The sequence below is a fragment of the Oncorhynchus clarkii genome, chromosome 33, assembly GCF_045791955.1.
Source record: "Oncorhynchus clarkii lewisi isolate Uvic-CL-2024 chromosome 33, UVic_Ocla_1.0, whole genome shotgun sequence".
In the NCBI taxonomy this organism is placed as follows: Eukaryota; Metazoa; Chordata; class Actinopteri; order Salmoniformes; family Salmonidae; genus Oncorhynchus; species Oncorhynchus clarkii.
Window position 1 is genome coordinate 7,973,957 of NC_092179.1, and position 12,796 is coordinate 7,986,752.

At 42.2% G+C, this 12,796-nt stretch overlaps 1 protein-coding gene across 2 annotated transcripts in view; it reads right to left on the reverse strand.

Moving 5' to 3' along the window:
- LOC139392515 (copine-8) overlaps window positions 1-12,796 on the reverse strand; it is a 129,265-nt gene that overhangs the window by 71,507 nt on the left and 44,962 nt on the right. For both annotated transcript variants that reach the window (XM_071140538.1, XM_071140539.1), the window contains exons 2-4: window positions 10,719-10,759; window positions 5,143-5,189; window positions 4,482-4,585 (exon numbers count right to left, since the gene is read on the reverse strand). In XM_071140538.1, the coding sequence (XP_070996639.1) occupies window positions 4,482-4,585; window positions 5,143-5,189; window positions 10,719-10,759 (192 nt within the window). The remainder of the gene's footprint in view (window positions 1-4,481; window positions 4,586-5,142; window positions 5,190-10,718; window positions 10,760-12,796) is intronic.

The following is a 12,796-nucleotide window of genomic DNA, read 5'->3' on the forward strand; positions in this document are numbered from 1 at the left end:
GAGCATTTGTGAACAGCAGTTTTCAGTTCTTTCCACAGATTCTCGATTGGATTCAGGTCTGGACTTTGACTTGGCCATTCTAACACCTGGATATGTTTATTTTTGAACCATTCCATTGTAGATTTTGCTTTATGTTTTGGATCATTGTCTTGTTGGAAGACAAATCTTTGTCCCAGTCTCAGGTCTTTTGCAGACTCCATCAGGTTTTCTTCCAGAATGGTCCTGTATTTGGCTCCATCCATCTTCCCATCAATTTTAACCATCTTCCCTGTCCCTGCTGAAGAAAAGCAGGCCCAAACCATGATGCTGCCACCACCACGTTTGACAGTGGGGATGGTGTGTTCAGCTGTGTTGCTTTTACAGCAAACATAAGGTTTTGCATTGTTGCCAAAAAGTTCAATTTTGGTTTCATCTGACCAGAGCACCTTCTTCCACATGTTTGGTGTGTCTCCCAGGTGGCTTGTGGCAAACTTTAAACAACACTTTTTATGGATATCTTTAATAAATGGCTTTCTTCTTGCCACTCTTCCATAAAGGCCACATTTGTGCAATATACGACTGATTGTTGTCCTATGGACAGAGTCTCCCACCTCAGCTGTAGATCTCTGCAGTTCATCCAGAGTGATCATGGGCCTCTTGGCTGCATCTCTGATCAGTCTTCTCCTTGTATGAGCTGAAAGTTTAGAGGGACGGCCAGGTCTTGGTAGATTTGCAGTGGTCTGATACTCCTTCCATTTCAATATTATCGCTTGCACAGTGCTCCTTGGGATGTTTAAAGCTTGGGAAATCTTTTGTATCCAAATCCGGCTTTAAACTTCTTCACAACAGTATCTCGGACCTGCCTGGTGTGTTCCTTGTTCTTCATGATGCTCTCTGCGCTTTTGACGGACCTCTGAGACTATCACAGTGCAGGTGCATTTATACAGAGACTTGATTACACACAGGTCGATTGTATTTATCATCATTAGTCATTTAGGTCAACATTTGATCATTCAGAGATCCTCACTGAACTTCTAGAGAGAGTTTGCTGCACTGAAAGTAAAGGGGCTGAATAATTTTGCACGCCCAATTTTTCAGTTTTTGATTTGTTAAAAAAGTTTGAAATATCCAATAAATGTCATTCCACTTCATGATTGTGTCCCACTTGTTGTTGATTCTTCACAAAAAAATACAGTTTTATATCTTTATGTTTGAAGCCTGAAATGTGGCAAAAGGTCGCAAAGTTCAAGGGGGCTTTCGCAAGGCACTGTATATATAACTCCTGTCCCCCTCTCATTAGAGTGAGAGAATTGTGAGTCACAACATCATCATTACACACACAAACGAATCAGTAGAGATGTACACTACATGACCAAGAGTATGTGGACACCTGCTTGTCGAACCTCTCATTCCAAAATCATGGGCATTAATATAGAGTTGGTCCCCCTTTGCTGCTATAACAGCCTCCACTCTTCTGGGAAGGCTTTCCACCAGGAGTTGGAACGTTGCTGGAGGACTTGCTTCTATTCAGCCACAAGAGCATTAGTGAGGTCAGGAACTAATGTTGGGAGATTAAGCCTGGCTCGCAGTCGGCATTTCAATTCATCCCAAAGATGAGGTCAGGGCTCAATATAGGCCAATCAAGTTCTTCCACACCGATCTCGATTAACCATTTCTGTATGGATCCCGCTTTGTGCATGGGGGCATTTTCATGCTGAAACAGGAAAGGGCCTTCCCCAAACTGTTGCCATAAAGTTGGAAAAACAGAATCGTCTAGAATGTGTGTGTTAAGATTTCCCATCACTGGAACTAAAGGGCCTAGCCAAAACCATGAAAAAAAGCCCAGACCATAATTCCTCCTCCACTGAACTTTACAATTGGCACTATGAATTGGGGCAGGTAGCGTTCTCCTGGCATCCGCCAAACGCAGATTTGTCCATCAGACTGCAAGATGGTGAAGCGTGATTCATCACTCCAGAGAAGGCATTTCCACTGCTCCTGAGACCAATGGCGCCTACCTTTACACTACTCCAGCCAACGTTTGGCATTGCACATGGTGCGTACAGTTGCTCGGCCATGGAAACCCATTTCATGAAGCTCCCGACGAACACAGTGTTGCAAATGAGGACAGATTTTTACACACTACGCGCTTAAGCACTCAGCAGTCCCGGTCTGTGAGCTTGTGTGGCCTACCACTTCACAGCTGAGCCGTTGTTGCGCCTAGACATGCGTCAACAGTGTGGCTGAAATAACCGAATCGATTAATGTGGAGAGGTGTCCACATACAGTTGATGTCAGAAGTTTATATACATTTAGGTTGGAGTCATTAAAACTCGTTTTTCAACCACTCCACAAATTTCTTGTTAACAAACTATAGTTTTGGCAAGTCGGTTAGGACATCTACTTTGTGCAACAATTGTTTACAGAGATTATTTCACTTATAATTCACTGTATCACAATTCCAGTGGGTCAGAAGTTTAAATACACTAAGTTGACTGTGCCTTTTAAACAGCTTGGAAAATTCAAGAAAATGATGCCATGTCAATTAGCCTATCAGAAGCTTCTAAAGCCATCATTTGAGTCAATTGGAGGTGTACCTGTGGATATATTTTAAGACCTACCTTCAAACTCAGTGCCTCTTTGCTTGACATCATGGGAAAATCAAAAGAAATCAAGCCAAGACCTCAGAAAATAAATTGTAGACCTCCACAAGTCTGGTTCATCCTTGGGAGCAATTTCCAAATGCCTGAAGGTGCCACGTTCATCTGTACAAACAATAATACGCAAGTATAAACACCATGGGACCGCGCAGCCGTCATACCGCTCTGGAAGAAGACGCGTTCTGCCTCCTAGAGGTGAACGTACTTTGGTGCAAAAAGTGCAAATCAATCCCAGAACAACAGCAAAGGACCTTGTGAAGATGCTGGAGGAAACAGGTACAAAAGTATCAATATCCACAGTAAAACGAGTCCTATATGGACATAACCTGAAAGGCCGCTCAGCAAGGAAGAAGCCACTGCTCCAAAACCTCCATAAAAAAGCCAGACTACAGTTTGCAACTGCACATGGGGACAAAGATCGTACTTTTTGGAGAAATGTCCTCTGGTCTGATTAAATATAAATAAAATTGTTTGGCCATAATGACCATCGTTATGTTTGGAGGAAAAAGGGGGAGGCTTGCAAGCCGAAGAACACCCTCCCAACCGTGAAGCTCAGGGGTGGCAGCATCATGTTGTGGGGGTGCTTTGCTGCAGGAGGGGCTTGTGCACTTCACAAAATAGATGGCATCATGAGGGAGGAAAATTATGTGGATATATTGAAGCAACATCTCCAGACATCAGTCAGGAAGTTAAAGCTTGGTCGCAAATGGATCTTCCAAATGGACAATGACCCCAAGCATACTTCCAAAGTTGTGTCAAAATGGTTTAAGGACCACAAAGTCAAGGTATTGGAGTGACCATCACAAAGCCCTGACCTCAATCCTATAGAAAAATGTGTGGGCAGAACTGAAAAAGTGTGTGCAAGCAAGGAGGCCTACAAACCTGACTCAGTTAGGTTACACCGGCTCTGTCAGGAGGAATGGGCCAAAATTCAGTCAACTTATTGTGGGAAGCTTGTGGAAGGCTACCCAAAACGTTTGACCCAAGTTAAACAATTTAAAGACAATGCTACCAAATACTAATGAGTGTATGTAAACTTCTGACCCACTGGGAATGTGATGAAAGAAATAAAAGCTGAAAATAAATCACTCTACTATTATTCTGACATTTCACATTCTTAAAATAAAGTGGTGATCCTAACTGACCTAAAACAGGGGATTTTTACTAGGATTAAATGTCAGGAATTGTGAAAAACTGAGTTTAAATGTAGTTGGCGAAGGTGTATGTAAACCTCTGACTTCAACTGTACTTTGTATATATATATATATATATATATATATATATATATATATATATATATATATATATATATATATATATATATATATATATATATATATATTACAGTCCCAGTCAGACCAATTCAAATATAATAAATTATGCTATTCGTGTAAATAGAGATATGTGTATCATTCAATTAGTTGTGTGTATTCAGTTAGCGGTGTCTCTCTCAGTAAAGGAATGTGGCTTTTACCGTATTAATTCACAGGTCCTAGTTGGTTTTCAGTTTCATGACAATGGGCCCACACACACACACAGACACACCTTTATTTTCTCTCTCGTATCGGCGAGAGAGTGCCCACGCGACCTCTTGATCCCTCGCATGTCAGAGAGAGATTTAAATACCTACTCTGACAGGATGACAAGGAGGGACACCGATACACAAACACAAGGCTGCACACACGCACACACAAGATTGCAAACACACACACTGACAGGACACTAGGCAGGGACCCCAATCCATACTGACAATGCACACTGTAGATACACTCTTTAATATACACAACTACACAAAGGAAGTGAAAAATACAGAGGCACATACAAATATTTAGTTTGACTTACAGGTCAAATCTCAGATTCTGTCGTTCCTCAAAGAAATAATCCAAGATGAATTTTCGAACAAACTCCGGGTTGAGCGTGTTTTCAATCACCTCTGTCCTTCCAAACTTGAGAGAGAGAGGATGAAAAGGTTGAGGGTCAAAAGCATGCAAGATATTTCCTTCAATTTAATGCGGGTATTTGACAGACCACATTCGTGACACACAATTGATTTCTAATGGAGAGAGAAATTAATTGACAGCGCTCTAAAAATTTGATGGTGCATCTCAATTCCAAATAAATAAATGTATAAAATATTGAGAATTCATTACTTGAGAGTGACATTACTGATGTCAGAGGTTGCCTCCCAAATGGTACCCTATTTCATACATAGTGCACTACGTTTGACCAGGAAATAGGGTGCCATTTGGGACACAGACAGAGTAATACATGCACAGAAACCTAACACCGCTATCTATAGGAGTTATATGGGTCTGATATTTCAGTATTATTAATCATAGGAGAAAATATTCAGAGATGGGGAATCTATGATTGGGTTGAGGATTCATTTCATCATTTACTTGTATAAATATTGACGTTTTGAGTGCCTAAGATCATGTTGAATATCAGGCCCTTTTCAATTCAGTCTCTGGTGTACTGTTTAGGCTAACTGAAGGGGACTTACCTCTCTCCACTCCTTATTGCTGATGCCTTGTGTGTACAGAACGCATACTAGATGAAGAAGGAGAAACACAGAAGAACCAGGTTAAACAGTTGACCCTGCATGACCTTTTGAGTGTGAGGAAAATGCATTACAGGGTTACAAACATAGGAGGAATGGTTTATCAACAACAACATAATGCTCTAGTGGGAAGAAAACTGAGCTCATTCCTTATTTCAGTAGGGCTTTGAGAATGCAAGGCATAATAAGCTCCTGTTGAGTTAGTGACACACACACACACCACACACACACACACACACACACTTAATCACTTACTCAACAGGCTTCAAAGGAGAGTTGAAGCCAATCAGCCTATGTTCATATGCCTCTTACAGAGAGAGGAAAGAGAGGAATGTAGCGAACATAAGATGAGCCTTTGTCCCTCTCTCTCTCTCTCTCTCTCTCTCTCTCTCGCTCGCTCTCCTGTCTCTGCCTCACTCCCACTAGCGCTCCATTTCTCTCCTTCTCCCTTCATTTTCAAAAGGCACGTCCAAACCTGTTTCTATTTTTATACGACCTTTAAGTCTCACCTGAGACCTAAGAAGAAAAGGCCAGAGTCGTCCCCCTATCCCTCCCCTGTCCCTGGCCTTGCCCTCTCGCTGCCCACTGAAGCAGCTTAATGCTGGGAGACTTGAGCAGCAACACTCAGTATGATTAAGACGGCCACTCAGCATAAGTGCCTCCTTACATGAATGTTTATGGCCCTGGACCAGGCTCATCATCACAAGCCTATCATCATTAGTCACAAAGCCTCCTTCTCCCTAATCTTCGCCACAGATCCCATACCGGAATATGAATAAATCTGCCTTGAGAATATGACTCGTGACATACGAGTGGAGTCACTGACTAGCGCGGCGTGAAGACGCCGGTTTCTATTTTTTGGGCTGGAGTTTTTGGAGGGGAGAGGAGGGGGGAGACTAAGAGACAGAATTTAGAAATGCTGAATATATAGAGATCAGCACCAAAACAATGTTGATGACAAGTTTGACACTGATATCAAGTACAGGAATGTGTGTGTGTGTGTGTGTGTGTGTGTGTGTTGTGCTCACGTCATGAGACATACATCAAGAACGGGAAGAAAAATAAATAAACTTACAGAAATTCATGCAAGGCTAGTGGAATATAAGAATGTCAAGACAGGCAGAAAAAGCGGACAAGAAGACAAAAGGCCTGAAAGAAAAGAAAAACAGAACGATGAAGAGCATGTGTCAGGCATTCTAACCAGAGAGAGAAAGAGCAAGAGAGAAAGAGAGAGAAGGCAACAGCGCCACAAACACAAAAAAAACATTAACCACATGACTTATTAATACACAGTGATTCAAAATCGGTAAAATATGACATAATAACATACATGCATACCAATGGAGGCTGCTGAGGGGAGGAGGGCTCATAATAATGGCTGGAATGGAGTTCATAGAATGGAGTCAACCACATGGAAACCACATCTTTGATGTGTTTGATAGCATTCCATCGACTCCATGCCTCATTTTGAGCCCTCCTCCCCTCAGCAGCCTCCACTGATAGATACATACATCACACAGACCACCTTTAATATGTATTTATTTATCGTTATTTATTTTTTGCACTAACTCTTGCACTGGCTCTATGCACACTCACTTGACTCTACCCACACATACTACACTGAAACTCCAACACACACACACACTACATAAACTAACACACACACTCCAAATACGCTGCTGCTACTCTGTTTATTATATATCCCGATTGCCCAGTCAATTTTACCCCTACCCAGATGGACATACTGTATTACCTCAACTACTTCGTACCCCTGCACATTGACTGGTACTCATTGTTTTTGTTTCAATTGTGTTACTATTTCCTTCTTTATTCAGCAAACATTTGTCTTCCTTTTTAACTCTGCGCTGTTTGGGAACGTCTTGTAAGTAAGCGTTTCACTGTAAAGTCTTAGACTGGTTGTATTCGACCAATAACATTTCAATGTGACATCAATAACATCACTCCGATATTAACAACATTCAAGCAGCGTGGTTTTCCCAAAGCCTTATTCATGTTCATGTGTTTCCCGTGACCCTCCAGATCATCTAAACCACTAAGGAAACACTTGGTTGACGTTTAGTCAATCTGCTTTCTCGGCGAGAGCTTCCCATGTCTGGAACACACTGCCATCAGACACACACAACTGCACCACCTATCGCACCTTCACTAAAAACACAAAGACATGGCTAAAAGGATAAATCAGACTTGTGAACATAATCCGTAAGTGTGTATTGCCCCTTTCCGTGTTATCTGTAGCTTGTGAGGTGTGGAAACTGTTGCTTTTATGTCATTTGCTTTGTCGATTGTGCTGTTGCTCGGTCGGCGTGCGGCGTGTTGCTTGTCCTGTGTTGCGCCACATGGTCTCACTGCTCATTGTTTGTCTGTGTTGTTATTGCTATCATTTTTAATAACCTGCCCAGGGACTATTGTCGGTAATTAGCCGGCTGGCTAAAACCGTCACTTTTACTGAAACATTGATTACAAAATGTGCACTGTCCCTGTAAAAAATTAACTCACACTCAAAAAAAGGAGGAGCTAAAGCTGGAGGGATGGAAGGAAGGGCCTAGGTATGTTGGAGAACTATGTTTTATTTTCTTTAACTAGACAGGTCAGTTAAGAACAAATTATTATTTACAACGACGTCCTACACCGGCCAAACGCGGACAACGCTGGGCCAATTGTGCGCCGCCCAATGGGACTTCCAATCACGGCCAGATGTGATACAGCCCGAATTCTCACAACTACTGTAAAAATAAATCAATAAAAATACGTCTAAAGAAGTAGGGAGCGACTCGCACCTTTGTGTAACCCCTGTTGTATGGCACACTAACGTACACGAGTTGTAGCCATCCTGAGACATTTGCAAGAGAATCGTCGCCGTTGCCAATGCCATTCATCGGACGACAAATGACTCCCATTGAAAAGGCATTGGCTCTGTTCACCAAGTGCGTTGTTGGAGCCTGCGTCGATTGTGATGGGGCCTAAAAGAGAAGGCAGCGTTGCCCTTGGATCAGCTTTTCCCCATAATTTCACAATACTGACGACCGAGCAGCTCCTAGAGAGATATCGGCGCCTACGGCTGCAAATATGGGCGTGGCTTATAATGCGCACGTTGTTGCTCATCATTAAGTATTTTGAGGCAAGAATTACAGACACTATACACCGTACAATTAGCAAAATAGAGCTCAATTGATTGAACATGAAATTGATTTCAATATGATAGAAATACAGTGTACAAAACATTAGGAACATATGCTCTTTCCATGACAGACTGAACAGGTGAATCCAGGTGAACGCTATGATCCCTTATTTGATGTCACTTGTTAAATCCACTTCAAAATCAGAGAGGATGAAGGGGAGGAGACGGGTTAAAGAAGGATTTTTAAGCCTTGAAACAATAATGACACACAATGCATGCATGCCATTCAGAGGGTGAATGGGCAAGACAAAAGATCTAAGTGCCTTTGAGCGGGGTGTGGTAGTAGGTGCCAGGTGCACCGGTTTGAGTGTGTCAAGAAGTTCAATACTGCTGGATTTTCCACACAACAGTTTTCCCGTGTGTATCAAGAATGGTCCCACCACCCAAAGGACATGCAGCCAACTTGACACAACAGTGGGAATCATTGGCATCAACATGGGCCAGCATTTCTGTGGAACGCTTGACACATTGTAGTGTCCGTGCCCCGACAAATTGAGGCCGTTTTGGAGGGCAAAAGGGGTGGAACGCAATCTTAGGAAGGTGTTCTTAATGTTTTGTGCACTCAGTGTATGTAGGCCTGTTTGTAGCCTATAGGCCTACTGTATTGATCGTTTAATGCAGTCACCCTCGGGTTTCATTTGAAGCCCCTTTTTATCCTTAGTTCGTGTAACAATTGGCAACTTTGTATTCGATTCCGTTCTGAAGTTATCAGCGGTCAGAGAGAGACAGACAGACATCTTGATTCTAAGTTTGCCGGAGATCTTGTGTGTACAAAGTGACGCGGAAGGGCAAAAACGCATCCAACGGCGTTTTTTTTTGGTTCTACGAGTGGTCTGAAGCGGTTAGTAAATAACAAATGTTTTAACGTTTTGGGAAACAGCTTTGCGATTTAACCCTTTACATGAGCGGGAATTGGCCTAAATGGATAGGGCTACAATGGTAGTAATTGAAAGGGAACAGTTTGAGCTAATAATTTGACTATAATCTCCACAACAGCTTACCTGACACAAGCCTGAATCCAAACATTACACTGTACATTTTATGTGCATTTTTTATTTATTGTACTTTTCGCCACATTTGTTGATAACAAAATCTGGAAATACTCTGGACGCATTTAGTAAGATTAGAAGAACATTCCTGAAAAATGTGGGGTAGGTGCAACATAAAATAAAGCCATGACAAAGATTTGAGTTCGAGGACTAATTGGTGTTTCCAAATGGCCACACACACACCTCTCCAAAGTGTGCACAGTTCCTAAGTCATTTCAATGCACCTTTATGACTCAAAGAAGATTCTTCAACTATAAGTGGCTTTATACACTTGTAGTTGTTTTGCTTGGAACACTACCCTGCATCCCCATCATCACACAAGTATTGTTGTTGTTGTTATTGTTGTTTACACAATCCAAAATCTGCCCATTATAAAATCGCTATCGGGGTCAGGTGGGCATCATTTGAAAGCTTGTTCTATTGCCAACATGACTAGCTAAGTTATAAAAGGCACTGCATGATCAATCCGTGCAGCATTTACGATGATATGGCCTCTGCAGAAGTCAGGGCATTCATACTTCTTGCACTTCGCGGAGCAGCGCAAAGCTGTTGTGAAGGAAGTTGTCAAGGAAATGAGTTTGTTGTTTGTACAGGACCTCCTGCCCCCACCTACTGTCAACCAATCATGTCAATGCGTAAGCTATATGAAGCCCTCCCCATTGTTACAACATTTGAGGAGGTGCACGGCGATGCGGTACGGAGCTCAAATTGGCCTCTGCGTGCCAGAGTTTTGATGTCGTTCCAATTTAGGGGCTTATCAGTGCCCAAATCTGCCATTTTCATCCCGTATATGGGTACGTATATGGGTACCAATGCTCATACGAAAATCTCTAATGATGATTTTGGGAAACCGGGCCCAGACAGAGCGAGGAGGTTGGATAGGGAGTGTGAGGATGGGTTAAGACAGATTAGGTCTTGGCTTAGGGCATAGAGAGGTGTTAAATGATTGAACAGCAGGGTTTGGGGTCAATTCTGTTTCAATTCAGGGAAGCACACCGAAAGTCCATTTCTCTACATAGCTTTTCAAGGAGGAAGAATTTGAATTGTTATTGGAATTTGGTAAACTTTCTGAATTGACAAATTGAAATGGAATTGACCCCAATCCTGCTGAACAGGATACAAAAGCTTGTTGGAGATGTTTCAGGAGAGTAGAGCTTCAGGAAGCCCCCCGGGCATACTCACCATTTATGCAGAAACGCTGATACGGAACAGGTATTAACAGTGACATTGTGAAACAAACAAATAAAAAGAGAAAACCATGGTGAGCTTACTTGGGTCTGATTTGGAAAAGGTGTCCATGTCCAGCAGATTTCTGTGAAGAGAAAACAAAACAGGAGGGAGCGAGGTGTGAATAAGTCGAAACTCACACCACGCTGCTTCGTTAAACACAATGAGGCGCTGATTGGCTCATTAAGGCTGTCGTTAGTTAAGGCAGGGAACACCGTTGGGGATAGATACAGGATGACAGACGGGATTGCATCTCAAATGGCAACCTATTCCCTAATGTAAAAAACAGCTTCTATCTCAAGGCCATCAGACTGTTAAAAAGCCATCGCGAACACAGAGAGGGCTGCTGCCTACATACAGACTTGAAATCGTTGGCCGCTTTAACAAATGGATCACTAGTCACTTTAATAATGATACTTTAAGGATGTTTACATATCTTGCATTACTCATCTCATATGTATATACTGTATTTTATACCATCTATTGCATCTTGCCTATGCTGCTCTGTCATTGCTCATCCATATATTTATATGTATGTATTCTTATTCCATTCCTTTACTTAGATTTGTGTGTTTTAGGACTTTTTTGTGGAATTGTTAGATTACTTGTGAGATATTTCTGCATTGTTGGAACTAGAAGCACAAGCATTTCGCTACACTTGCAATAACATCCGCTAACCATGTGTATGTGACCAATACAATGTGATTTAATAGTACACTATTAAAGGGGTACCATTTGGGAAGAGAGACATGAGCGTCATGCTCTGATTGGCTAGGAGATGAGGCCTGTAGACGAGGCTTTGCTGTAGCAGCTGTTACAGAGCGGAGTGGGTCTTGCTCGTCAGGCTTATTAGCAGACAGAGAAAAAGGTAAGAGAGAGGCAGCACACAGCCAGTGCTGTTTAAAAGCCCCATCCATTATGATCGGTAACACCTTCTATATCATGATACTCAGGAGGGGGTTTATAATGAAGTCATCATCAGTGATCAAGAACACCTCCAGTGCACCTCCCCTTTGGATGGGGCCGCCTTCCAACCCCCTAGAGAATCAGTAGTACATTTACATTAAAACAGACAAACTACCCCTAAGCCCCTACCTACACACAACGCATGAACACCTTCAAACCCCAATGGAATCAATGACTCATTTACAAACAAAATAGCCTTAAACCCCACCCCGCCTTTAAATTCTAACTCCACAGCCAATGACAATTCTTACACTAGTCATTGAGCACTTATACGTTGGAGAATATTCGTTAAATAAACAGGGCCGAGAAGATGACTCATTGAAATCAGGGGATTTGGGGAATACAGTTACCGCTAATATAACTGAGCTATTCTTTAGTGAATTCGCTGGAGTGATTCCGACACAGACCATTCATCCTATGAGATCAGGATTGGATGAAGGGATGGGGTGATGGATGGAGTGAGGGAACGAGAGATGAGATACAGTAAGTGACTCCTCTGCCATGGCTTGGAAACGTTAATAACCTCTACGGGATCGGTGTCCCTAAACCAGGAGGGTTGTTGCAAACGTGCACTAATGTGACTAGAGAATGTAGTATACAACAGCCAACTAACCGGGACATAGACATGTCTTATATGGGCAGAAAGCTTACATTCGTGTTAATCTAAGTGCAGTGTCCAATTTACAGTAGCTATTGCTGTGAAACAATACCATGCTATTGTCTGAGGAGAGTGCACAACAAAACACTTATCAAGGCAACTGGTTTGACACATTCACCTCTGTAGGTAAATAATGTACTTGATTTCAGTAATCGTGCTCTGATTTGTCACCCTGAGGGTCCCAGAGATAACTACGACCATTTTCGTTCGATAAAATCCCTTTTTATATTCAAATGTAAGAACTGGGTTCCACAGTTTGAACCCCTGCGATCTCTGGCCCCACACCGACCCCGCCCGGCTAGCTAGATGTGTGAAGGTTAGTGTATTTTCTGTAGGGAAGATAATCATCTATCATGTAAGACATTCCTGGGAATGTATACACTTAAATGTTTTATTACCATAGCATTTTTGTATATTCTCTATAGTAATGTACTTAAAAATGTATCAATTGACCAATTTGGCACATTTTGGGCAAACTCCTGGCAGACTCGATACAAA